The 27,932-nt window shown below is 38.9% G+C and overlaps 1 protein-coding gene across 1 annotated transcript; it reads left to right on the forward strand.

Annotated features, from left to right (window-relative positions):
* The first annotated feature begins 141 nt into the window (after window positions 1–141).
* EAF2 (ELL associated factor 2) lies at window positions 142–27,930 on the forward strand. The gene is made up of 6 exons (XM_004577854.3): window positions 142–342; window positions 7,615–7,709; window positions 14,131–14,267; window positions 16,197–16,378; window positions 22,848–23,108; window positions 27,776–27,930. The coding sequence occupies exons 1-6, from the start codon at window positions 234–236 to the stop codon at window positions 27,820–27,822; spliced, it is 831 nt and encodes a 276-aa protein (XP_004577911.3). The 5' UTR covers window positions 142–233; the 3' UTR covers window positions 27,823–27,930.
* The last annotated feature ends 2 nt before the right edge of the window (window positions 27,931–27,932 follow it).

The raw sequence follows: 27,932 nt of genomic DNA on the forward strand, positions 1-27,932 counted from the left end.
ACACGCCTCCGGGCCTGGAGGCGGGACCAGGAGCCTCGGGGCCAAGAGGCGACAGCCCCAGCAAGCCAATGAGAAGGCGCGAGCGCTCCAGCTGGGGCGGCGCGCGTCCTGCGCGGGGCGGAGCCTGTGGTGGGAGCGCTGGCAGCTGCAAGTTCTACTACCTGCTTGGGGCTGAGGTGGCAGACGGTGAGTGAGCGCGGGCGCTGGAGGCACAGTGGGAGCGGGACAGGATAATGATGAATGGAGCAGCCGGACTTGGACACTTTGACCGTCGCGAGCGAGTTCTCAAACTAGGCGAGAGTTTTGAGAAGCACCCGCGCTGCGCCTTCCATACGGTGCGCTGTAAGTGGGGACGGCCCAATTGGGGTGGGGAGGACAGAGGGACATCCTGGGGTGGGCGTGTGGAGCCTCAGAGTTCCTGTTCCCACCGCCCCTTCCCCCTTGCTCTGAGGATGTGGGGTGGGGGAGTTCAGCGGGATCCGGCGCTGAGGGACGAGGGACAGGCGGGGTTAGGAGCCGGAGTCCCGCAGGTGTGGGTAAATAAATCCTGGGTGCTTCCAACTGGGACCAGCAAGGTAATGAGGAGAGCTATGGACATCTGCAGGGGTGACAGGAGATTGACGAGACAGAAGGATTTTGCCCAGATGTCAGGAAAGTGGTAAGGGAAGAACGGAAGAGAACAACTGAGTTGAAGGAAAGCCTTCAGGCCGCTGGGGGGGCGATGCTTTTGCTTTTCTTTGGTTAATTGGGAGATTCGGTGTAGTGTGTTCTTGGGAAGAGATTCCCAGCCAGTTCAGTCATCTGTATCTCTTTGGGAATCTGAATTTTATTAAGTGAGTGCGTCACTGCCTTCTTTATTTAGAGACTGTTTCTCTGTGATTTCTGCTCTTTCGTTCTCTGTCCTCTGAAACTTTTTAATAAACTTTTTTTATGTGATTAACAAATAGGTTTAAAAGGGGGGGATGGGGAGAGCTGTTTTTGCTTTAACAGTCAAGTGATTCCAGAAAGAAAAATAGAGCATCTGTGATTTTGCATGTAGAACGTTTTATATTTTTTGCATAATGGCCTTCATAGCATTCTGCGTTGGGAACGAAACTGTGACATCATTGGATCATAAACCATCATTTTTCTGTGGCAGCATTGTACAGTAGGTATTTTTTTTTCACTTTTTCCCCTGCCTAGATCTCTTTGTATCTCATCATTTCACCTTTCTCATTCTATCTGTTGTCTAGAGACCTGTATCATTTTTTATTCTGAAACGTCCATGATGCAATAAAAAATGCCCAGTTGGAGCTGACAGTCTCCAAAGTTTACTCAGGTTTTGGTTAATCCAAGTAAAGATAGGAAGATAGGAAGAATGAATGGGTGGCTCTAACCTTGCAAGGATATATTTACATTGCCTAAAAGCGTTTTTTTAAATTCATATGCAGTTGATCAAATCAGTGGGCGAGCTGCTTGCAAGCAGATCTTCAACAGGTGTGCCTTGTTTATTTCCATTCTTAAGCACACTCCACCACCCAGAGCCCCTGTGATGAGATAGTCACTGCTGTGCTGGCTGTGCAGTTTCTCTTTTCAGTTTCATTTTCAAAAGTGTAATATGATTCTTGTTTCTCCACACCTTTTTGTTTCAAATACTCTCTAGACTTAATTTTCCAGTTTGCTAGGTTTATGATTATAAACGTTTGCTCAAGAATATGTGAGAATTCTCTTTTTAGGGAATCATCCCCAAATTAAGTGGAATAAAATGTATAAAAGCCTTGGAAATGTATCTTCATAGTGCTTCAAAGCATTTCATTTCTAAAGGGTCTTGAAATGTCAGACCCATCATCAGAGAATCCGATGATCCAGCCACAAGAATAAAAATAAGCAATAAAAATAATCAAAATAATAAATAAAGATTTATTTTTGGAAGATATTAGAAAGTTTCTCAGAACACTCTTTTTTTTGTTGGTGCTGGTGATGGTGAATCAGACATAGTAATGGGCACAAAGTCATTTTAGATTTATCTAAATAAAATCTGTCATACTCTCTGATAAAGGTTTGTTTCCAATGTAATCCTTACTCTTAAGAACACAGAATGAGCAGCCCTAGCTTGGCTGCTAGTTGTAGAGGGAACCAGCAGATGGAAATATCTTTTTGTCTCTCTCTTTATCTACCACTCCGCCTTTCTAAGAAAATAAATAAATATTAAAAAAAAAAACACAAAATAAGTGGTGGAAATGATAGAATAGTAAATTTGACATTATTCAAAGTGTACCTCATTTAAAAAAACAGCATAATATGAAATAAAATGATATTGTAAGGGGCAGTTACGTGTATCTAATATACTGAATGTTAGTTTTCACCATATATGTGTGTATGTGAGACTTTGGGAGCATTCTATAAGAGCTCAGCCTCACTTTTAGGTGTAAAATGGTGATAATAATACAATAATACATTTCAGGGTTTTTGTAAGAATAAATAAGTAGGAATAAACAACACTCATGTTGTTTGGCACATAGTAGAAATTAAATGTAGTCACTGTTAGTTCTGAAGAGTTACATTCAAATGAGTCTATGAAGTGCCGAAATACATGTAATTAGACTTTGATAAAACGTTTATCAGGACTTAGCAGTAAAAACTATCAACAAGATAGTCTGTCTGGCTTCTCCTCAGAAGCACCCTGGAGTTAAATGACAACTGTATCAGCTCTTTCATCACTGTCGCTAAAGTGCTGGTGGTCAGAAAGCCATGGAGTTACTATAGGACATCATTTCTTTTAGGAAAGTTTATTTTCTTTTTAAGAAGTTTTATTTATTTGAAAGTCAGAGTTACAGAGAGAGAGAGAGAGAGAGAGAGAGAGAGAGAGATCTTCCATCTGTTAGTTCACTCTCCATAAGGCTGCAACAGTAACAGCTGACCTGCAGCTGTATCTGGGTCTTCCATGTGAGTGCAGGGGCCCCACAGCTTGGGCCATTCTTCTGCTATTTTCTCAGGCTCATTAGCAGAAAGCTAGATCAAAAGTGGAGCAGTCAGAATTTGAACCATTGCTCATATGGGTTGCAAGTGGTGGCTTAAGGTACTGTTGCACATCAGCAACCCCCAAGGATACTGTTTCCAATGGTTTACATATTTATCATGAGGAATTTTTTATTGTGAAATATTTTTCTAAGACTCTAAAGAAATATATGCATATATATTGTTTGCAGGCAGAGTTACAAGGAGATAGGGAAAGACTGCAGTCTTCCATTTACTAATGTGTTCTCCAGATGTCTGCAACACTCAGGACTGGTCTAGGCCAAAGTCAAGAGTCTGAAATTCCATTCATGTCTTCCACATGGATGGCAGATGCTGCCTTCCCAGGCACATGAGCAGAGAGCTGGATCAGACATAGAACAGCCAGAACGCAAATCTGAGATGCTGGCATTACAAGCAGCAGCTTAACTTGCTGTGCCACATGCCAGTCCCTATTGTAAAGTATTGGTAATAGTGTGCTTGTAACAGCAGAAGTGCAGTGCTAATGAAAAATACAAACACAATATGGCAATACCTGTCTTAGGGGTACTGGTGCTCTTAAATAAATCAATCTGGGGCACAAGAAAACAAATATTTTATACTAAAATCATCCCGTTTATATTTAAAATAAGTTTGGAGGAGGATTAGAGAAGCATGATCAGTATGAACCAAAGTAAATTGTGGGTTCCTATATATCTCTTATATTAAATGTTCTTGTGCTAGAAACACAATTATGGGAAAAGTAAAGTATGAGGTACTCTCCCCAAAGGACATATCCAATAGGATCTGTCCACAAAGAGGTAAATGATATGAGATGGTGTATGTTAAGTTTTTATGAGTGGTATAGCAAATGCTATAAGCGTAGAGAAGAATTTTACTTCCTGGAGTGTAGGGAAAGGCAGCACCCAGAAAAAAAGCTTCAGGGTAGTGGGTCATTGAAACAGGATTTAGAATCTAAGAGAGTGATAGCACAGAGAAAACCAGGAATGACTGTAGGTATGCTGATGGTTTAGTCGACTAAAAAGTAGTGACTAGATGTTCTGCACAAAGGAGATAAGTTAAACAGATGAGCAAAACCTTGAAGGAGAGTTAAAATTGGCAAGTTGAGAAACAACAAAGTCCGTTACTGAGGGCATTCACATAGAACATGATAACTTTAATGGAAGGTTTTTAAGTGTCAGTTACTTTGTATACATCCTTATAAAATGATTTTGCTCAGTTTTAGGGTCACAAATGAAATTTTCTAGCTATCATGGTTTTCTCTCTCTCTCTCTCTTCCTCTCTCCCTTCCTCTCTCCCTCCATCCCTCCCTCTCCCCCGCCCCCACCTCTCTGTCATTCTTTGTGTCTTGCTCTAACTGGATTTTGCGCTTCCTTATCCTAGTTTTAGTTTTTTGATCTGGAGCAAGGAGTTTATTTCTTATACTCTCACTTCCCTTAAGATAGAGATATTTCCTGCTTTATGCGGTTGTTGGGAGAGACTACAAGATAGAAGTGATTAGGAAAAACTTGAGCTCAATTAGCCTATGATAACTATTATTGTTCTGTTTTCTGTTTGAGTTGATTCTCTTAGATTTTTCTGGTTTCACTTCTGTTTTTACATTGTTTTTATACTATGATATTTAAATTCAGTTCTATTTTTTCTTTAGTCTTGCATCAGTTAATGCTAATTAATGCTTGTTTCCCTTGTTTGAACATCCAAAATGTAGCACCTTAATTATACCTTTCATCTTTCTTACTTAGCACTAGTAACAAACTTCCTAATGTATTTTTTTTCCCTAGTGTATTTTCAGTCTAATCTGCATTATTTTATTCCTCCAGTGTGCATCCTGGGATACATGTAAATCATCTGTGTCACACTTTGTTCATTGCCTGTGTGATTTTTACATCCGTGCCTTATAGTCTAGAAATAATTATTAAAATGGTTTCTTTATACATTGAGTTTGGGGCTAAAGCAGCATGAAGAATAAGCTGTATTATAAATAATATTTATGTGAATTGTTTATATTCATTAACATTTATGTTTGAGGACTAGAGGACTAGATTTCATTTCTTTTCAATTTTTATTTTTTAAGAATTAAATATGAAGTATTAACTATGATATCAGATACATGATAGGTGTTCCATAATTGCCATGAGAAAACAGGGCCAGCCATTGTTTATTAATAGCAATAATTTGATGAACATTGAAAGGCTCTCCTTTTCTCAAATCTGCCCATTATGGTTCACTAAGTTTCACTAATAAGTAATTACTTTGGATTTAGATTTTTGCCTTTGGGAATTTTTTTTTTGTTTGTAAATATAAAATGAATACTCTTGGGGCAGGAGTAATGGCTGGAAGGGGTAGGGGACAAGGCTAGTAATGTATTGATTGATCTACTTGCTGGTTATATGCTAATTTGTGAAAGTTCTAAATGCTTATTTGTGTTCTATGTGGAATGTATACCATGTTTTAGTAAAGCATTCCTTTAAAAAAAAATGGTCTAGGGTCCGGCGCCGTGCCCTAGCGGCGAAAGTTCTCGCCCTGAATGCACCAGGATCCCATATGAGTGCTGGTTTTATCCCGGCAGCCCTGCTTCCAATCCAGCTCCTGCTTGGCGCCTGGGAAAGCAGTCAAGGACGGCCCAAAGCCTTGGGACCCTGTACCCGTGGGAGACCTGGAGGAAGTTCCTGGTTCCGGGCTTCAGATCAGCACAGCAATGGCGAATGTGGTCACTTAGGTAGTGAATCTAGGACGAAAGATCTTCCTCTCTGTCTCTCCTCCTCTTTGTATATCTGACTTTGCAATAAAAATAAATAAATCTTTTTAAAAAGTAACTGTCTAAAGAATCAGATATCAAAATCCATCTTCTAGTTTACTCCCTAAATGTCTGTAATGGCCAGAACTGGGCCAGGCCAAAGCTGGGATCCCATAACTCAATCCTGGTCTCCCACATTGGAGGAAGAAGCTCAAATCCTTGGACCATCTTCTGCTACCTTGCTAAGCACATTAGGAGCAAAATCAGAAGTGGAGCAGCCAGGATTCAAACCAGCATGCATATAGACATGACAAGCAGCCACTTAACCCACTGTGCCATGATGTTAACCCTTGATATGTATTATTTTTTAATGGATTTCCTATCTTATGTTGTTGTTGTTGTTGTTGTTGTTGTTATTAAAGACCTCTGGGGATTTAAAAAATATTTATTTTTATATGCTTGAAAGGAAGCAGTAGGGGCAAGAAAGAGAAATCTTCCATTCACTGCTTCACTCCCCAAATGGCAGTGACAGAGAGTACTAGGCCAGACTGAAGCCAGGAGCCAGGAACTCCAGCTGCATCTCCCATGCACTTGAGCCATACTGTACGGCTTTCCCAGGCATGATAACAGAAAGCTGAATGAGAGATGGAGGTGCCAAAGCTATAACCAGTATTCTGAGATGTTAGCAGCCTAAGCAGTCACTTTACCCCCTGTACCCTAACACCCACCTCAGCTCTACAAGTGTTTAAGCTTGTTTGACAAGATGCAGTCCTCTCCAGGTGATAGGTTTTAATAGCATTATTTTTACTTCACTTTAATTTGAAATTAAAATATATTAAAGTTTTTTGGAATGGCAGATCTGGTTGAGTTTGTCCATCCTTTAGTGGTGTGTTTATCCATGAAAAGCTCCAATTGTTAGACTAAGACCAGTGTTTAAGTTTATTCACTAATACATACAAGAAATCTTTAAAAAGTTCATTTGGGGGAAAACATATTAAAAAAAACTGTGCATGGATTTCAAACTTTTTTTTACACCAAAATAAATTTATGTTTAAATTCTATTTTGTCATGAACTTTTTGAAGTACTCCAGTATTTTCTAAACATTCATTCATTTTGTTATGCCAGACAGCAGACAAGTGGTGGTAGATAAAAAATATGGTATAGGAAAAAAAAAATATTGGAGAAAATAATGAATTTTCTGAAAATTGAAAATGTCTTATCTTGCTCAATTTTTCATCAAGTTATGAAAATACTGGCATTATTTACTTTTCAATAGTAGAATATCTTAGTGTCACTTCTCTTGATATAACAGGATTATATCATAGCAAATCAAAATTATACCATAGCAAATCAAAATATATTTGAAGAACTATGCATGTGCCACTATGGTAAAATCAAAAGGGTGTACCTAGGGATAAAGTGAGAGACAAAAAATTTTTAGGTGTCAAATTAATAAAGGGCCAAATATATAATGCAAATTAGTTTGAACTTCATTCTGTAACTCATTTAGACAGGCAATTTTATCACCTATCAAGAGCAAATTTTTTTTTTTTCTTCTGGGCACTGCAATGCTATTTTAGTTTAAAGATATTTCTTTTTACAAGGTGGAGGAATCCACCATGGGGGGAGGGTACGGGGAGGGGATGGGGAATCCTAGAGCCTATGAAACTGTGTCACATAATGCAACGTAATAAATAATCAAAGATACTTCTTTTTTCTTGGAATTTATGCATTTAAGCCGGATTATATTTTGTTGATTAATTCAGAGATTTTTCTAAACCTTTTTAATTTTTGGCTTTTGAAGATTTATGACTGTGAAATATACTTGTATTTCTGATATCCAGGTATGATTTGTAAAGTCAATACATATATCTAATTTTAGATGACTTCAAACCTGCTTCTATTGACACTTCCCGTGAAGGAGACCTTGAGGTCGGCCAAGGCGAACAGGTGACAATAACTCTGCCAAATATAGAAGTAAGTTTCTTATATACAAACTAGAGGAATTTTTTGTATAATTTCCACTGAATTTAAGTGAAAATAATTGTGCAATGCATGTACAATTGTAATGGTAAGTTACAGAAATGAGTAAGCCCCACAAAACAAAAACTTCATGTTTCAAACTATTTGTGAGTAAAACAATCTTCAACTGCTTGAATAATAATAGGTATCAAATTTAATACTAGTAAGTATTTAATAAGTTTAAAGAACTATCATAGCAAGTCACTTGAAAAAAATGGAGGTCTGAACAGATATTATTAAATGGTAAGTCACAACTCTGACCGTATCCCTTGCCCTCTAGTCCTAACATATTGCAGCCAACAGACATACAGACCTCTAGTGTTGTAAGTTAGAACATACACAAAATTCTGTGCAAGCAAGTTAAGTGGAAACACACTGCCTGATGGAATCTTAGAACACTTCACAAAGCAAACAGAATCTAAGCCAAGCCCTTGGGACAGAGTGCTCTGGGTAAACAGAACAGCATTGGAATGGCTCTTGTGCAGAAAGAATAAGGAATTTGTGGGAAAAACAACTTTATTTAGTATTTAGTAAATCACAGTATGATGAAAGTGATTTGCAGAAATGGAGATAGAAAAAGTAGGCTGAGAGCAGATTGTGTGTCATGTAGGTTTTAGTCTTTACGCTGTAGATATTTGAAAACCATTAGAAGTTTTTAAGGAAGCTGGCGTGGTGGTAAAGTGGATTAAGCCATCACTTGCGATGCTGAAGAGCCTTCAGTTGACCAGCAGGAACCACTAACCTTGTCTCTGGCTATAATAGTACTGATAAGTGATGACTGGTTTACAGAAAAACTTTAGGTGGATTTCTTCCTTGACATGTGCAATATTGTTTTCTCAATTACCTACTCCTATCCTCTTGGGATTGTTCTATACCAAGCGAGTAGAGATTCTGATTAATAAGCATTTTCATTCACCTATGTCCTACTTTACTATAGAGTTACCATGTGCTGTATGTTTGGTTAGGGTTTCAACTGAAATTCCTTTTTTTTTAAAGATTTGTTTATTTTTATTGAAAAGTCAGATGCACAGAGAGAAGGAAAGAAAGAGGAAAAGATCTTCTATTCAGGGGTGCTTGCATTCCCTATCAGAATGCCTGGGTTCAAGTGCAAGGTCTACTTTCCATTGCAGGTTCCTGGTTATGCACACTCCAGGATAGCAGGTGTTAAGTACTTGGGTCCTTGCAACCAACTTGAAGACCTGGATTGAATTTCCATGTTAAGAACCTTGATCAAGTTCTCAGGCTTTGGCCCGGCCCAGTCTCACTGATAAGGGCATTTGGAGGGTGAACTAGCCAATGAGGAATTACTCTGTGTGTCTCTGAGCCTTTAAAAAAAAAACCAACCAATCAAACAAACAAAAAAACCCATGGATTTGTTGGATTTGACACACAGCAAATCAAAAATATTTGAAGAACTATATATGTGCCACTATGGTCACGTCAAAGGGGTGCACCTAGGGATAAAGTGAGAGACAAAAAATTTTAGGAGTCAAGTTAATAAAGGGCCAAATATATAATTCAAATTAGTTTGAACTTCATTCTATAACTCATTTAGACAGGCAATTTTATCACCTCAAGGGCAATTTTTTTTTCCTGCTAGGTGCATAGTCCTTAAACAACCATGAATACAAATGGAAGTTTCATTCTCCAATTAACTTTGTGGAGGTTTTTCCTCTTGATTTAAATAACTCATCAAAAAGATTAGGGTAGGGCCTGGTGTGATGGCTAAATGGGTAAATCCTTACCTTGCAAGTACCAGATCCCATATGAGTGCTGGTTCATTTCCCAGCTGCTCCACTTCCCTTCCATCCTGCTCCCTGCTTGTTGCCTGGGAAAGCAGCAGGACGGCCCAAAGTCTTGGGACCCCGCACCCGCAGAAGACACCCAAAAGAAGCTCCTGGCTTCAGATTGGCTCAGCTCTGCCCATTACAACTAGTTAGGAAGTAAACCAGCAGATGGAAGATTTTTCTCTTTCTCCTTCTTTTCATAAATCTGATCTGCCTTTCCAATAAAAATAAATAAATCTTAAAAAGGAGTAGGATATTTCATTTTCTTCAGGATCCTTAATAGTGTGAATGCTTTGTAAAGAGGGCAAGACAGAGAAAGCTCCTGCCTGCTGATTCATTCCCCAGAAACCTGCAAGGGCCAGCGAGGCCAAAGCCAGGAGCCAGGAGCTTGCTGTAGGCCCCCAGGAATCCAATGACCTGAGCCCTCTGCTTCCCAGGGTCTGCATTATGAGCAAGCTGGAGTCAGGAACCAGGCACTCCAACATGCTGGCCCATGGCTTAACAACCAGGCCTAGACACTCCACCACAAACTCTTTGAAGTACTCTTGTAAACTCTCCTTAACTCTTTGTGATTTTTGCCCTAAATACCATCCAATGTTAATGTTGCCACCATTGCTTTTTGTTTGTATGTTCATGGAATCTTTGTCTTTTACACAGATATTTTGTTTCAGGTATATCTTTTGTCAACAGAATATGATGTTTCATTTTTTTAACCCAATTTGACAGTTTTTGTTTTGATTAGGAAAATTTTATCTGTTTAGTCTTTTCACATCAGTTTGATGTTTGTGTATTTGAACCTCATTACCATCATTGATTGTGTCCTCTTTGTTCGTTTTACCAAGCATCTTTTCATTCTCTTTTCTTATTTATTTATTGCTCTTGCTACTTTAGAAACATTATTGTACCTTTCTGTTCCTATATTGCTTACTTTCTTTTCCTAGGATATATAATAATGCATACAGTTTTCTGCTATAACAAAGGTGCTGTGCTTCTCCACTGTTTGTCTCACCTCCTCACACCCCCAGTAAAAGTTTGGGTTTCTTTTTAATCATTCCTTGATTATAAGACTTTTTTTCATTCCATACACTGACCATCCCTTCCTCCTCAGCCAAGCAGATTTTGCTAAGAAAACATGTTATGTTGCAGATTATCTTCATGTCATGAATCCCTATTTAGTCGTCACTTTACGTACTCTGTTTATACTTAACTGTTTAAAATTAAGCATATATAAGTAGCCAGATTCCTTTGCTCACTACTTTTTCTTGTTCATACCAATAAACTGAAGATTTTGTTCCAATTAATTTGTTATATGATTGAGAGTCCTTTCTCTATTCTTTCCCTAGTAAGGTGTGCTTTCATTTATTTATAAAATCAGGTCATAGTATTGAACACAGAAATTATACAAGGCAAGGATAACTTAGTGTCTTTGTAATTACCTCTGTAATTACTAGTTGCCTTTCTTGGGGTATAGAATAAGGGTATGGGTGAGAATTGAAATTTGAAAGTTAGGAATGGTGTTCAGTCTAGGGAGAGATAGTATAAAACAAGCTCGTGTTCAGATGTTGAAGGAAAGGATTATTTGTGACCTATGATCAGAAATTTTTCACATTTCATATTTTAAAGATCCTGGTACTTCTTGAGGCAATAAATGCAATTCTTAAAAATTAATGATTCAGTTCTTAAATCTTCAAACACTCGGGTACAATAATTCATTGCAATTTCAAAATATATTGTATTCTAAGGTAGCATACAAGTATATTTAATAAGTGATTGCACCTATCTCTTAACTATAATTTGGAATTCTTGGGTTACTATTTTGGGTTATCTCACTTGTTTGTTTTTCAGCTAAGATATCTGAAAAATGTATATACCAGCCAAGTAGACAGTTTGTTTTGTCTTGATCATGCTCCTAGCTCACCAGCCCAGACATGTCCTCATCCATACAGTATGCATTCCTATTTTCTGCAATCCACTGGAGTCTTAGAAATAAACAATTAAAAGAAGAAGAAATGAGAAAGAAAAATCTGTGCTTTCGCTTTTGTCATGTTCTCTCCATGTTTCTCAGAAACTGCTAACCGTCCCCTTTTTATGACAGTCTCTGTTCGCCAGATGTAGCTCCTACTTCACCTAGTGGTCATGTGGCAAATCTCTAGGGCTAAAGAAGTTAACAGTCACTAGAGAGAAAAGAGAAGAGGAATATGTATGTAGAAATAGATTATCATTAAATATCTGGATTTTTAAAAATTATTTATTATATGAGAATAGTGTAATGAATTCTCATATGCGTATCATTGATAAACCATTTCCCTACTACTTTTTCTCCACCATAAATTAAAGCAAATCCCAAATATTATATCACTTAATAGCTTTATTTATGCATCTGTAACTAATAAAAGCATTTTGGTTTTCATTCTGAGTTCCCAGATATCATCATTCCTAATAGAATTAAAATGTACTTAATGTTTACATCTTCACGATAGTTTCAAACAAGTGTTTTTATAGAAATTTGTCTGTAAAATATCCTAACCAGCAATGCAATGTAATTTAAAAAAAAATATCCTAACAAGAATCTAAATAACATCCTTGCATTGTATTTGGATATTGTATTTATAGCCTCATTTATTCTAAGAAGTCCCTTCTACTTTTTATGCCATTGATTTGTTAAGGGAACCAAGTTAGAATTATTGCCGTCTGGTATTATTTAACTTGTTCCTCTACTCCCCATAGTTCCCTATCTACTGATAATGATTGAACTAAAAGTTTGATAGGAGTTGGCTTCTTTGGAATTTTTGTTTGTTGGTAAGAGTATTTTATGAATGTTGCTGTGCACTTCTTTCTATTTTTTAAAGAGTTATTTGAAAGAAGAGAGAGACAGACCAAATGAATGTTTCTTTGCTGGTTCAGTCTGCGAATGGCTGCAACAGCCCGGGCTGAACCAGGCTGAAGGCAAGAGCCAGAAATTCCATTCTGGTTTCTCATGTAGGAGCAGGAGCTCAAGCATTTGAGCCTTTATCTGCTGGTTACCAGGTGCATTTGCAGGAAGCTGGATCTGAAGTGGAGACCAGGACCTCAAACGTTGGATGCAGGCATCCGAAGCAGCACCTTAATTTGCTGTGTCACAACACTCATCCCCTGTACTTCCTTTAGAAAAAAAAAAAAGATTTGTTTTTCTTTATTTTAAAGGTAGAGTGACAGATAATGACAGAAATAGATCTTCATGTAGCCATCCACTCCCCAGCTGCCCGCAGCAGTTGTGACTGGGCCTTGCTGGAGCCGTGAACCCAGTTCTCCTTCCCACTTGGGCACTTAAAACACTCTGGGTGCAGTCAGCAAGAAGTTGGATCAGAATTGGTGAAGGGAATCAAACTCAGACATTCCAATAATGGGTTTCAGGAGTCAAGCACTATCCTAACTGCTGTGCCATATGCCTGCCCTATATCACATCATAAAGAATATAATGTTTTGTCTAGTTGCTTTCCTGTTTTAAAAAGCTTGTTTATATTTATTATCTCATTGTTTGAGAGGCAGGGACATAGAGATAGACAACAGAGAGAGCTCCCACCCGCTGATAGACTCATCTGGTACTCACAACAGCTGGTGGGGAGGGGGGAGGGCAAAGCTGGGAGCAGAAAACTCAGTCCAGGCTTTGCACATAGATAGGAATCTGACCACAGGAACTGTTACTGCTGCCTCCCAGAATCTGCATTTGCAGCAAGTCAGAATCAGGAGCTGGCTTCAAATCCAGGCAATCTGATGTGGGCTGCAGATACTGTAACTTAACTACTAGGACAAATATCTGCCTCTGTCTTACTTTTGATAATGCTAAAAATTAATCAGTGGGTTCAGTGTCACAGTTATTCCTTGCTAACATTTATTTTCCTTAATCAGAATAGGGAGGTACCAATTTAAGAAAATTACAGTTTATAGAAATTAAACTTATGTAGCCAATAAGGAAGAAGAGAAATGTTTGTGTTTCCTTATTTGTAAAATGTATTGATTGATATTAAATACCAATTGCCCATTATGGAGCAGTGAAACAGATCTTTACTGGCTCAGGTAAGTACTTCCGCTTTTCCTTTTGCTTAGTGACACGGCTTTGAGATCTCAGCTTTTTCCACTTTATGTGTCTTTTTTACAACACTCTTTTTGGTCTTGGAGTAGTACAGTTAGATAGCTTTAGGTAACTTGAAACATAATATGAAGTAAGAAATACAGTACTAGAAGAACTCAAAGGCCATCCCAACTGAATTTCTACAGTAACTCTAAGTAATGTTAACTAACATTTTTTTTTATTAATTACATTGCATTATGTGACAGTTTCATAGGCTCAGAGATTCCCCCAACGCCTCCCCATGCCCTTCCCCCATGGTGGATTCTTCCACCTTGTTGCAGTATTACAGTTCAAATTTGATCAAGATTCTTTCTTTGCAAACATATACCAAGCATAGAGTCCAGCATCTTATTGTCCAGATAAATTGAACAGTTTCTTGGGGAGACCATCTCTGGTCTGAAGGTAGAGCTGGCAGAATATCATCCCAATCAATTAAGAGTCCCAACATAACATCAATGTTAACTAACTTTTTAAACAGGGCTCAACTCCACCAGTAACTGTTTTCAAAGGTTCAAAGAAACCTTACTTAAAAGAATGCATTTTGATTATTAACCATGATACTGGAGAATGTCGACTAGAAAAACTCAGCAGCAACATCACTGTAAAAAAAACAAGGTATGTGATTACATGAAATTATTTTTTTAGCAACACAGACATTTCTAAGGAAATGTCAGGATAAAAAATTGTTGTGTTAAATTAGATCATCCAGGTTATTTTTCTGTCACAAAAATGTTTTAATTTTTTTAAGTTTAAATTTAATGAAGATCCTTATGCAAAAGACTTTACTACTTTATTCTCTGATAGGTAGAGGCTTGTTTTGCTTCTGAATGCTTTCCGTCTCTGTGGTTGTACCTTTTGTTTTACTGTAGATGTTTTCATAGAACTGGACTGAAAGAAGCCATTATATACTCTCCAGAAATAATTTCATCTTCAACAGTAAACATTTATTGAGCACCTAGAATATGTAAGGCACTAGAAAAAGGAAGAATTGCTATACAGATACTAACCCCAAAGCTTCTGCCTTTTAACTGGATTGACAATAAAGTCTTCTCAAGTAGGTCATGCATTACTTACCATGTAACATGAAGGCACTTGTTCCAAGAGCAAGTACAGGCAAATAATGCTGGAACATTCAGGGAGGCTTTAAGATGCTGTACTATGTGGAGGTAAAACTCCTAAGAATTACCCAGGGTGCTGCTTAAAAATAAGAGCTCCCAAATGTAACTGCAGATCCAAAAAAGAATCTTGCAAGCTCTATCGCTTAATTCCCCTCCCCAACTTCCACTACTCCCGATGATTCTTACTTGTAGGAAAATTTAAGAAATGCCAGTTTAATACATCAGAAATGCTTTCAGGATGTGAGGTTTGAAGGCATGCATACATTTGATTCATTCAGGACCAATGAACAGGATGTGTTTGAACAGAGAAGAGGTTTGGTTTCTGTACTTGTGTCTAAGTATTGGAAAGTTGGAGATGCTGATAGTGGATTAGAATTAAGCAGGTAAATGTAGGTTAATGCCTTCAATATTAACTAAAAAGGCAAGACATTATCTTGGAGGTTGTGGTTATATATTAAAATCATTTTAACCAAGGATTGGCATGTATACAGTTTTGCTTCAAACATTAACTCAGCAAAGAAACTGAATAAAATGAAACAATGTGGGAAACAGAAAGATATATAAAGCAGAATTTTTGAGAGTAGACATGAAAAGTGAGGCTCTAAACACTTTATGAAGGAAAAATTGAGAGCATTTGGGTACTGGAAATAAAAGAGGGAGAAGTTAAGTTCAATTTTGTTAGATAGTATTTTCTAAAAAAAAAGTATGAATATCTTTTACAAACATGTCTAATGGAAAACTTGGAAGTGTTCTTAGTTTTAACAGAAATGATCATTTCAGAAGTTAGGGAATAAATTGCTCCTAGCATGCACATAGGTTTTCTGTATTACTGTTGTCTGATTTTGTTATCAGTTCAATCTGAGCAGTCTTTTGTTCTCATTTGAATCTCTCAACAGATGTATACCCGACACTTCATAAAAGTGTACTTTAAAAAATTTACAGAGAAATGTAACTTAAAACTAGGTGTATTTTGCTGCAAAAATTCTGTGCAAAGAATTTTTTCAGAATGTGTGCAATATGCATATGGTGAAAACAACTATGCAAGGATTTCAAAAATTGTTTTGCACCAAAATTCATGCTTTTAGTTCCATTTTTCATAGACTTTTTTGAAGTAGCATTGAATAGCAAATAGTAAATGCTATTAAATGATGAAATAATGTTTTACTTTTTGAATGTCATTTTAAAGATCTCTAGGAAAAAGATAAATGGTCAATTTCAGTTGTAAGTTGAAATGGTTGTTAACTGGGAGTGACTTATTTTGATCTTTGATATTGGTTGTAGAGTTGAAGGAAGCAGTACTATTATACAATGAAATAATGTTTTAATTCTTGAATGTCATTTTAAAGAACTCTAGGAAAAAAGCAAATGATCAATTTCAGTTGTTAGTTAAAATGGTTGTTAACTTGAGCTTTAATATTGATTGTAGAGTTGAAGGAAGCAGTAAAATTCAGTATCGCATGGAGCAGCATCAGCAACAAATGCGGAATTCAACTAGGACTCCCACTCTTACAAAACATTCCCCACCTGAGGATCTACCTGAAGATCCGCCTGAAGATCCACCTGAGGATGAGGTATCCCCAGCATCTTCAGTGGACGATATTGAAAAGGGTAAAATCTGAGTGTCTATTCTGCCTGCCCCTTTACAAGAGATAATTAAGAAATTTTATATGAGTTTCTCGTTTTAATTGCCAGTAGTATTATAGATTTTAATGAGAACAAAATTTCCATAACAGAGCATCTCTCTTGGGCAAGGCAAAGTTTATGGTTTACAGTATTATATAAGTAAGATTATATCCAAGAAGATTTTTTTGCATCTTTTTTTGTGATTCAGGACAAAAATATCACTGTTCAATTGTAACTGGAGTTTTATATTTTGTGGCTGTGATAATTCTTACTTACTTGTTTACTCCGTGTTTCTATAGCTAGATCGTAGATGTCTAAGGTGCCACCATATTAGGGAATTGGGGATATATAGTAAACAGAAGCAGCAGACAAGTTCTGTTGAATATTTGTATAATTTTAACAGAAAGGCATTTCTGAGTTGGTATAATCCTTTTGAAAGAAAGCAAACTTAAATCTCAGTATTTGTTTCCTAATTACAGTTAAGGTGCTGAGAGGGAGCCCATAGTCTCCAAAGTATATTTACTTGCATATTTTGCATTCATAATATGCACATAGTTTTCCAAATCTAATCACCCCTTCCAGGCTTAGTATGATATTCATCCCCTAATGGACTAGTAATCCCTGTACAGTGATGACAACTTAAGCCCAATATCTTATTGATACAAAATATCTTAAATTTTATTTATCTAATTATTTGAAAATATTATAGGGAATATTTTAAAAATGTTTTCATTAACATAAAGAGAACAGATTTTATGCATTCCAAAGACATAGTTCTTGAAAGACAGTCCCATCCCACAGTCTTTCCACCAGTGCCCATTCTCCCTTTCCCTCTCTCCATCAGGTTTTGCAAACACATAATTTTAATCCACTCTATATTCACTGGCTTCATTCACCACTAATCATAACAATTCAGCAGGTAAAAAAGTAGGAAGACCACAGTTTCACAGGAGTATAAACAAGGGCTAAAACAACACTCATATCCCCAAGTGACTATTTCATTCCTATAAATGAATTCATTCATCCATTTCATTCATTATTTTGTAATCTATATTAGCTGCCATATATCAGAGAAAATATATGATATGTGCCTTTTTGAGACTGGCTTATGTCACTACACATTAATGGTTTCCAGTTCCATCTAATTGGTGTCTGCTGCCAAAATGGATTTGATTTATGATGTCACTGTATACATATGTGCAATAAAATACTCCAGCAGGAAATCAAAAAATTGAAAGGGAAGCTGAAACAAGTGTAACAATCCTTGCAATATTAAGTATAACCCTGGGCTCCCTAGCTACCAAGCTAGGACTGAAGACATGAATACCCTACTGTGGATTATGTTAGACAGGTTACTAAGACTCAGACTCTCCCCCACCTCTGAGTCATTAAGGGAACTCAACCTACAGGTACTGTTCTGCACACCACTATACTATATAGTGGTGCTATCCAAGCAAAATCCATTCCTGTCACAGTTTTGTGCCAGGGAGCTATAAATAAAAATATTGTGTTCATAATTAAGACTTAAGAGAGTTGTCTCATTAATGGGATCAAAAGATAAAATTTTCTAGTTTTAACAAATTAAATGGGACATTATTTACTTTGAGATGAGGGTATTGCCTATTCCTTAAATTGTATTCCATTAAATATTTTCTTGGTTCCTCTGGGCCACTGACTATTGCTTTCATAGTTAGAATCATTTGTTTGTTGTTAAATTATTTTTTCAAATTTATGTTTAACAGTTGTTCTAGTTATTTTTGTAGCTTAATTTTTTATGTTTACTCTTTGAGCTACTTAAGAAAAAGAGAGCCTTAGATTCCCTTCCTTTATGCTGAGACACCACATACCTGTAGGTGCCACAAAGGAGGATAATGCCACATAATGAGTCTTTGCAATCCTGGAAGTACTGTCCTCCTATGCCTCACTGGAGAACCTTGTGTTCCATCACAAGTGCCTACTGGATGGCAGGCACCTACAGTTGGAATCCCACCATGACCTGTACGTAGCCTGGGAAAGCAGTTCTTTTCCCCTTACCTCTCAGATCCCCTCCAGCCCTGCCACCCTAGCATTCCTCTTTCCCATTAAAGGACATCTTGAAACTCTGTGGCATTGACAGAGGAAACACTGCTGTAACAAGCTTGTTACTAGGAGACACATTCTGATTCTCTGCTTCAGTGACCAAAAAAAAGGCAGGAAGAAGCACTGTTTTTTTTGTAAAGATTTATTTATTTTTATTGTGAAGTCAGATATACAGAGAGAAGGATAGACAGAAAGATCTTCCGTCCGATGATTCACTCCCCAAGTGACCACAACGGCTGGAGCTGCACCGATCCAAACCAGGAGCCAGGAGTTCTTCTGGGTCTCCCACACAGATGCAGGGTCCCAAGGCTTTGGGACCTCAACTGCTTTCCCAGGCCACAAGCAGGGAACTGGATGGGAAGCGGGGCTGACAGGACTAGAACCAGCACCCAAATGGGATCCCAGCACAGTCAAGGCAAAGACTTTAGCCGCTAGGCCATGGCACCATGCCCAAGAAGCACTCTTTTAAAAAATTATTTGAATGGCAGAGTGACAGGAGAGAAGGGGAGATCTTCCATCCACTGGTTCATTTTCCAGATGGCCACAACAGCTGGGCCATTCTGAAGCCAGGAACCTGACACTCCATTTGGGTCTCCCATGAAGTGCAGGGGTCCGAGAATTGGGACCATCTTCCACTGCTTTCCCAGTCACATTAACAAGAACTGAATTGGAAGTGGAGCTTGAGGTGGCACCCATTTGGGATGCTGGCAATGTAGATTGTGGTTTAATGCACTGTGCCGCAACACCAGCCCTGGAAGCAGTCTTGATTCTCTCAGGCTAGACATTCCCTTTTCCCACATCTTGGCACTGGGGTTCTCTGCCTGGTGAAGTCCTCTCTTTCCTCCATGTTGTACCAGCAGGGAACAGCACAGACTGTTACTGCTAAAGATTTGCTAAGAAGACCAAGACAGCACTGTTCAGTGCTAGAAAGTAGGTAGAATCAGTAAACATGCCCATTTATACAATTTGACCAATCTGAAAACTTGAGATATGTGAAAAAATGACAAAAAATATATTGGTGTCATCGCAATCTCAGAACAGAGTGAAGCTGGGACTAAAAGGATATTTAAACAAATAATGCCTGAAAACTAATATGGTGGCATCTTAGACATCTGTGATCTAGCTATAGAAACACAGTGTAAAATTTGATGGGAGAGATAAACGTATAGATTCAAGAAGCTAAACAGACAAATCCCCCATAGGATAAACACAAAGAAATCCGTACCAAGATACATTGTAATGAAATTTCTAAAAACTGAAGACAAAAAAAAAAAGGCTGACCACAATAGACAAAGGTCACAGTGTCTATCAGACAAAATCAGACTTCTGATTTGGAACCCAGAAGATTAAAAGAATGTAGCACAGTATTTTTCACATGCTTAAAAAAATGGTAGACACAAATTCTATAAATGCCAAAATAATTCTTCAATGATGAAGGGGAAAGAGCCTCTTTTACAAAGTAAAACAAAGAATTTGTTGCTAGAAGACCACCCTTAAATACTGAAACTTATTAGAAAGTTATTCCAGCAGAAGAAAAAAATTGAAGGTGAAAGAAGGTGTCTTAGAATCTCAGGAAAGGAGAAAGAACAACAGAAAAAAATATATACCAAGAAATACAATAGATTATGGTTTTCTTCATTACTTTTTTAAATTATGAGACCATTGAAACAGAATGACAGCATCTTCTGACATATCAGATAATAATATTCAAAAAAAATTTGGAGACAAAATGTCCTAAATGGAAGTGAGGTTTTTACTACAATTCAAAATGGTAAAGCATTGGTATGGCAAATGTACCTCTGGGAAAACCAGAAGCAACTAATAGGAATATGCAAATTGACAGCTTCTAAAATACCATAAATAAATTAGCATGAAATTCTAAAATGATTATGTAACCCACAGAATGAAAAAGATAAACAGAAGTGAAATACGGAAGAAACAATCAGAAAGCAAGTTTTAAAATGTCACACTTAAATCCTAACTTGTCAGTAGTTGTCTTACTCATAAGTGATCTACATAAACCAATTGAAAATAGAAACTGACAGTTCCTTTAAAATACATTGACAAGTGTATAAGAAACTAATGTACAAGTTGCTTGAAAGTAGAACGAAAACTGTGAGTGGGTCTTCAAGAAGTTCACAGAGTGTGTATTCTAAAAAAAAGCTATGCAGACATATCAAGACTTTTTACATCAAAATATGCTTATCTTCTAATTCTACTTTTTTATAATTTTTGGAGCACTCATATGAAGCGTTAATTTAAAAAAGCATATATGGCTCTATTGGTATCTGATAAACCAGACCTCAGAGTAAAACAGATTACAGTGGCACCTTGATAATCAAGTTAGTCTGTGAGGAAGACAAATGTACACACACCCAACAATAGAACTGCAGTGGTTAAAGCAGAAAAAAAAAAAAGGAAAACTATAAAAATCCAGTTATGCTTAGGTGCTTATCACCTCATCACTTAGCAACTAGTTGAACTACTGGATAATAATCAAAGATATAAAAAATCTGAGTAAAACAGCAGAATTTGATTTGATTGGCATGTGTCTGTGAATGTATATATGTAGCTAAAACACTACATTCAACAGCCATGTACACCCTTTCTTTTTTCAGGTGTCTATTGCACATTTGCCAAAAGTTCATTGAGTGATTAATTTGATATACTCTGATAGCAGAAAGAGAGCTAGTATGTGTGCATTAGAGAAAATGAGAGACTGGGCTAGAAATTACAAACTAACTCAGATTGGCAGTCTACTAAATTACTGTCAAGTGGAAATGTGTCGTGGCTGGCATTATGACACAGCAGGTTGAGGGGCCACTTGTGATGCTGGTATCTCAGGTTGGAACACTGGTTCTGATCCAGCTGCTGCACCCATGATCCAGCTCCCTGTACCTGAGAAGACAACAGATGATGATGCAAATACTTGAGCCTCTTCAATCTATATGTGAGATCCAGATGGAGGTACATAATTGTAACAGCAGCCAGGCCCACTCCCAGATGTTGCAACCATTTGAGGAGATAAGATCTTTTTTTCTCTCCTTTAGTCCCATCACTCTACCTTTCAAATAAATAAATAAATTTTATTGCAATATGCTAAATTGTTAAATGTTTTTGTTTAAATGTTTTGAAATGACTTAGTTAATTTATTTATTTGGCAGGCAAAGTCAGAGAGGGAGAGACACAGATGTTCCATCTTCTGGTTCACCCTCCGGGGTCCGGCCAGGCCAAAGCCAAGAACCCAGCACTCCTTCTGGGTCTCCTGTACTGATGGCAGGGGCCCTACACTGGTTTTCCAGGCACTTCAGCAGGGACCCTGATCACAAGCAAAGCTGGGACTTGAACTGACAGTCTGATGTGGAATACCAGCATCGCAGGAATGACTTAACTCACTGTGCCAGAGTACTGGCTCCTGATTTAAAATTTTTACTCAGCTCTTCAATATTTTAAATTCCCATTCAGGAGGCAGGGGTAAACCTAAGTAAATGTGTTCCATCAAATTGTTTTGGGAGTAGGGAGGAGCAGTGCAGCATTGGCATCCCATATGGGTACTGGCTGGTGTCCCAGCTACTCCACTTCCAATCTGGCTCCCTACCTATGGCCTGGGGAAAGCAGCAGAGGATGGCTCAAGTCCTTGGACCCCAGTGCCTATGCAGAAGACTTAGAAGAAGCTCCTGACTCCTGGTCTCAGATCAGCTGAGCTCTGGACCTTGTGGCGATTTGGGGAGTGAACCATTGCATTCAAGATCTGTGTCTCTCCTTGTCTCTGTACTTCTTTCAAATAACAATAAATGTTTTAAAGATGTTTATTCTTTATTGGAAAGTTAGAATTACAAAGAGAAGAAGAGACAGAGAAAGCTCCTCCTTGCACTGAATTGCTCCTCCAGTGGCTGCAAAGGACAGAACTGAGCCGATCCAAAGCCAGGAATCAGGAGCTTCTTCCGGGTCTCCCACACGGGTGCAGGGTCCCAACACCTTGGGCTGTTCTCGACTGCTTTCCCAGGCCACAAGCAGAGAGCTGGATGGGAAGTGGAGAGGCCGGGACACCAACCGGTCCCCAAATGGGATCCCAGAATGTGCAAGGCAAGGGCTACTGCACTGGGACCAAATATAAATAAATAAATAAACAAACAAACAAATAAATAAATAAATAAAACTAAAGTGCGGTTTAGATTTAGAAATGGCTCATCTTTATTTTCATAGTCTCATCATTGAAGTACTGATGGATGGTAGAGAAGTGTTGTTTTTTTTAATGAATTGATTCGGATGCTATATATTTGGTCTTTGTTTATTCTTGAGCAACAGTTTCTTTGAAGCTAGTATATTCAGATTGTCTTTATTCAGCGTCTCTGTGCATTTCTGTTCTTTACAGAGCTGAAAGCAGAAGCTAGTCTAGTAGACCAGATGAGTAGTTGTGAGAGTTCATCTGATTCCAAAAGCTCATCATCTTCCAGCAGTGAGGATAGCTCCAGTGACTCCGAAGATGAAGAGTGCAAATCCTCTTCGTCTGAACCAGCGAGTTATGTCTCCAAACATCCTGCCATGTCCATTGTACCACAGTACAGAATGCAAGAAGTGGATGTGGACCATAACAGATTACCCGACAGCAGTGGCCTTCTGATGAATACCTTACGTAAGTATACATAAACATAGCTAGTTGGAGAAGCAAAAATTCACAGTGGAGCCATACAGATCATGAGCTAAAACTGGGTACAGAAGAAGATTCCTATTTTAGGTATTTGGCAGTGTTAACCACTGCCTTTCCATTGAATTAAGTGAGAATACGCATCACAGCTAGGAAGCACTCTTCCTTAGGGAAGGCGTGAGCTCTCTCCAGTAAGGTGAGCAAAGCAGTGAAAACGCCTTTTCTCATTGAGGAGAGACTGTTCGAGGGGTTCTCTTCCTTCTGGGTTTCTGTTGGCTGATCTGAGTTCATTATTGCCTATCAGATTGTTTGTTTAAATCTTGAAAATCGTATGTACCTCTCCAGCTGGCTGATTATTATCATTAGTAAGCATTAACAGAGGGTTTAGTACTGCTTTTACTAAGCAGTTCATATTCCAAGGATATTCTCTTATCTTCAGAATCTGAATGGCTCAAAAATGAAAAACATCATGAGTGAAAATTCAGAAACTGGAAAGCTGGAGAGAAAAGTTGAAAGTTTTTTTTTTTCTTCAAATTTATGATCTTAGCAACTTAAACAAGTATTGGTTAACATTGTTTATATAGTTGAGAGAGATGCATGCCCATGTGGGTGGGGAGGGTCAAGGTATGGAGGAAGCTGGTTGAAACACATGTTTTAATATTTTTTTTTCCTCCTGTGTCCCAAGGAGAGGAGAGGGAGCAACTCCTTGATATCAAACTATGTCAGCACCTGGGGATAGGGGAAAAGATCATTTGATGACATCTTAGAGAGCCTGTTGTAGGGTAGAGTATTCCAAGGGTATTACTTCAGTAAGTTTTGATAGTTCTGAGAAGTTGTTGATTTCATTACGCCAAGGCTCTGAGAAAATCTTTCCAAGGTTCTATTGGCTGACCAAATCTACCTTAGTTCATCCACAGGCCCAGGGACATGCTGAAAAGCTTGGCCAAGATAGTGGTTCAAACTGTTCTGCTTTCCATCCTCTGATGAGGTACTTGGTGTCCTCTGCTGGCCTAGTTGAGCTGACTGCTGTGTCCCCTGTGTGCATCTCGGCATGCTGACCACGGCACAGACAGGAGGAGGACCAGTCCCGACCTAGGCACTCCAAGGTTGGACTACATATATTGTGATTTTGCCTGGGCCCTTGGTTTAGATCTCACTAACTATTTCGAGAATCCCCCGAGAAACCTCACCTGTGGTGTGCCAGCCAGTGCACACTCAGGTTCAGTTCATCACTTGAACCAGACAACACAAATACTGGTAGATGCGGCTGCCTGGTCAGTTCCACCCTCAGACCCATCTCTCACGTGAACTGATGAGGGCTGAGACTCAGTCCAGCCCAGCTCATCGCAGGCCTGATCTTCATGCACATCAGCATGAAGAGGGTGCCGTGTCCTGGTTGTGGCAATCTCCAAAACTCCTACCAGACCCACCTCCAACCCTGCTTTTTTGCAGTTACTGGCATGTGCTGCAGCCTAGTGCAATCTATCCTGCACTGGCATGTGCTGCTACCTTTCCCAACTCAGTCTACTGCCAGCCCTAGCTCCCGCGCTCACTAGCTAAAGCTTAATCCTGGCAGAAGAGTGTCCACAGTTTCCCTACCAGACCCACTCCCGGCTCCAGATTCTGTGCCCACAGGGACTGTGGTCCAGCTTGACATGACTTGCTCCTAGTACTGATACTTGCCAGTGGGTGCTACCTCGGCTGGCCTGTACCCATTCTGGCTTCTGTATGCACCAGCCTGACCCACCCCCAGACCCAGCTTTTAGGCTCACCAGTAGAAGCAGTGACCCAACAAGAGAGTCCTCAAAGTTCTCCTACCAGACCCATTTGTAGCTCCAGGTCTTGAATGTGCCAGCAGATGCTGCAGCCCAGTGTGAGACACACTCCCAGTCTCGGCATTTACCGTAGGTGCTACAGTTCAACCCACCCCCAGTCCCAGCTATCTTTGCCAGGCACAGCAGCCTAGCCCAGCCTGGCTCTATCATGCCAATATATACTTCAGACTAGTCCAGACCTGGCTCACACATATGCCAACAGGTGCTGCAGCCCATCCTGGCCTGCTTTGCCCTGTCCTGCCCCAGCCCCAGTCTCATGCTCGCCAATGGGAGCTGCAGCCTAGGAGAAGAGTTCCCGAAGTTCCCCTATCAGGTCCACTCCCAGACTCAAATCTCACATGTGCTGGTGGGTGCTGCTACCCAGACTGACATGGCCAGATCCCAGTTCTGGCACTCACCAATGGGTACTGTGGTGAAACCTGACTGGCCCATACTCATTCCAACTATCGCTGGTGGTGCTATACCCTAGCCTAGCCTGGTCAACCCTGACCTGGCTCTCATGTGAATTGGCAGGTGCCATGGCTTAGCCCAACCTGTACACCCAGTTTGGCTCTCATGAGTACCACCATGTGCTGGAGCCTAGCCCAGGTTGGCTGCCCCCACACCCAGACCACATGCATGCCCAGGGGTGCTGCAGTCTTGCTCAGTCTGATTCATCCCATTACCAGCTCTCACACTCCACAGTGGGAGCTGCAGCCTAACAGGGGAGTCTCCAAAGTTCTCCTATCGAGCACAGTCCCAGCCCTGAATCTTGTACCTGCAGGTTTTTAACCCAGCCTGGCATGGCCCACCCACAGTCTCAGTTCTCACTGACAGGTGTTGGGGCCTAGCCTAGCTGGGCATGGGTCATACCCTTTCTTGGCTCTCTCATACTTATGCAAAATGTTCACAATAAGCAAATACATAGAAGAAAGTTTCATAGTTACTAGGAGCAGGAAGAATTAGAAATAAGGAGTGCTGATTTATTCACAGTATCTTCCTGGAGTGATGAAAATGTGTAAAACTTAGTGATAATGGCTTTACAACTTAGAATACGGTGAAAATCACTGAATTGTATACTTTACAAGGGTTAATTTTATGATATATGAATTATATCTTATTGAAACTTCTCAAAAAAGAAACAGCAAAAATACAAGAAAATTTTAACCATGTGAATTTACTATCCAAAAGATTTCATTCAATCCCATAGCTTCAAAACAAAAACAAAACAAAACAAAAACCCGAGTCTGTAGTCAGTGACTCCTAAATCTTTAATTAGTTCCAGTCTCTGCCTTGGGCTCCACTTGCATATCCAATTGCCTACATGTTGGATGTTTACTAGTTTTCTCAAATGTACTGCGCTGAATATTGAATTTACAACTTTTCATCCACAATGTTGTTCCTTCTGTGTCTGAACCCTCATCAAAGATAAGCACCATTTATGCATTGTGTGCACCAGAAACCTTTCTTTTGGTCTTAAATCCAGTGCTACAAATATCCTTATAAACTCTGTCTTCACTGAATATTTTGAACTGTATTGTTTACTACTACCACTGGACCACCTAAGTCAAAACCCATTTTTGTGTGTGAGAGAAAGCACTTGACTCAACTCCTTTCCTGTTCTTGTGTTCCTTCCATGCCAAGTAGCATACTATTCATGATTAACATTGGGTTCAAGTCAGATATCTACTTAAAATTTTCCCATGAATTCCCATTATGTTTCAAACAAAATTCAGAATTTTTGCCATGACCTTCTTCATACCTTTCTGATTTCACTTGCTGCCAGTCTCCTCATCCTTTGAACTACAGCCACAGTGACCTTCTTGCAAGTCAGAGAACACAGCAAGCCTGCTGCTACCTCAGCGCATGTGCACTTGCTATGCCTCTGGCCTAGACACTCCACTCCCTCTGTTTTTTATCTCTACTTCTCTGTTTGAGTGCCATCCTTTAACAAGGCTAACCCAACCACTCCTTCTAAAATAGCACCTCCCACGACTGTCTCAGTAATCACATTAATTTTTCCAGAGCACTTATTCCTACTTGGCATTATGTTGTATATTTGTTTTGTTAACTGTCTTACTTTATGGAAATATAAGCTTCAAGACAAATTACAAAGCACACAGATTAATTACAAAGCAATCAATGAGTTATTAACATGTATTCATTAATGATTTTGATTGCACTTTCAGTGAGTGAAAACATGACATTCTTCATGTAAAATGATAGTCTGACTTGTAAACTAGTTTCTGTTTTTTTTTTTTAAAGATTTATTTATTTTATTAGAAAGTCAGATATACAGAGAGGAGGATCTTCCATCTGTTGATTCACTCCCCAAGCAGCCACAACAGCTGGAGCTGTGCCGATCTGAAGCTAGGAGCCTGGTACCTCTTCCGGGTCTCCCACGTGGGTGCAGGGTCCCAAGGTTTTGGGCCGTCTTTGACTGCTTTCCCAGGCCACAAGCAGGGAGCTGGATGGGAAACAGGGCTGCCAGGATTAGAACTGGTACCCATATAGGATCCCAGTGCGTGCAAGGCTAAACGCTAGGCTACCATGCCGGACCTGAACTAATTTCTGTTATTCATCAATAGTAAGTCAGTTGTGTGAAGAAAAGGGTGATGTTGGTATGTGAAAAGCTAAGATACTAAAACTATGCTGAAGTTTGGTGGTATTTTCTATTTAATATTTGAGTTACTAATTGTGTGACTAGTTATGGAGTAATCAATAATCTGTTATGAAATGCTATCTAAAAAGAATCACCTTTGGTGTTATATTTTGTGTAATATTTATGGCATATCAATATGAAAAATAAATATGTAATCACAGTTTTATTATCTTTTTTAGGAAATGATTTGCAGCTAAGTGAATCAGGAAGTGACAGTGATGACTGAAGAACTATGTAGCCGTAATATTTAAAGTTTATATGCCTCTGATTTTTTATACTGAGAATAAGAATTCCTGAGCCCAAGGAAAATGTCTTTGCTTTTGATAAAAGAAATAA

Source organism: Ochotona princeps, chromosome 3 (assembly GCF_030435755.1).
Source record: "Ochotona princeps isolate mOchPri1 chromosome 3, mOchPri1.hap1, whole genome shotgun sequence".
Taxonomy (NCBI): Eukaryota; Metazoa; Chordata; class Mammalia; order Lagomorpha; family Ochotonidae; genus Ochotona; species Ochotona princeps.

Excerpts from the sequence above, each read along its gene's own strand:
- EAF2 (XM_004577854.3), top strand. The coding sequence starts at position 234 with ATGATGAATGGAGCAGCCGGACTTGGACACTTTGACCGTCGCGAGCGA. Across the intron at positions 343-7,614 it reads CGCCTTCCATACGGTGCGCT|ATGACTTCAAACCTGCTTCT; the intron begins GTAAGTGGGGAC and ends ATCTAATTTTAG. Across the intron at positions 16,379-22,847 it reads AGTGGACGATATTGAAAAGG|AGCTGAAAGCAGAAGCTAGT; the intron begins GTAAAATCTGAG and ends TGTTCTTTACAG.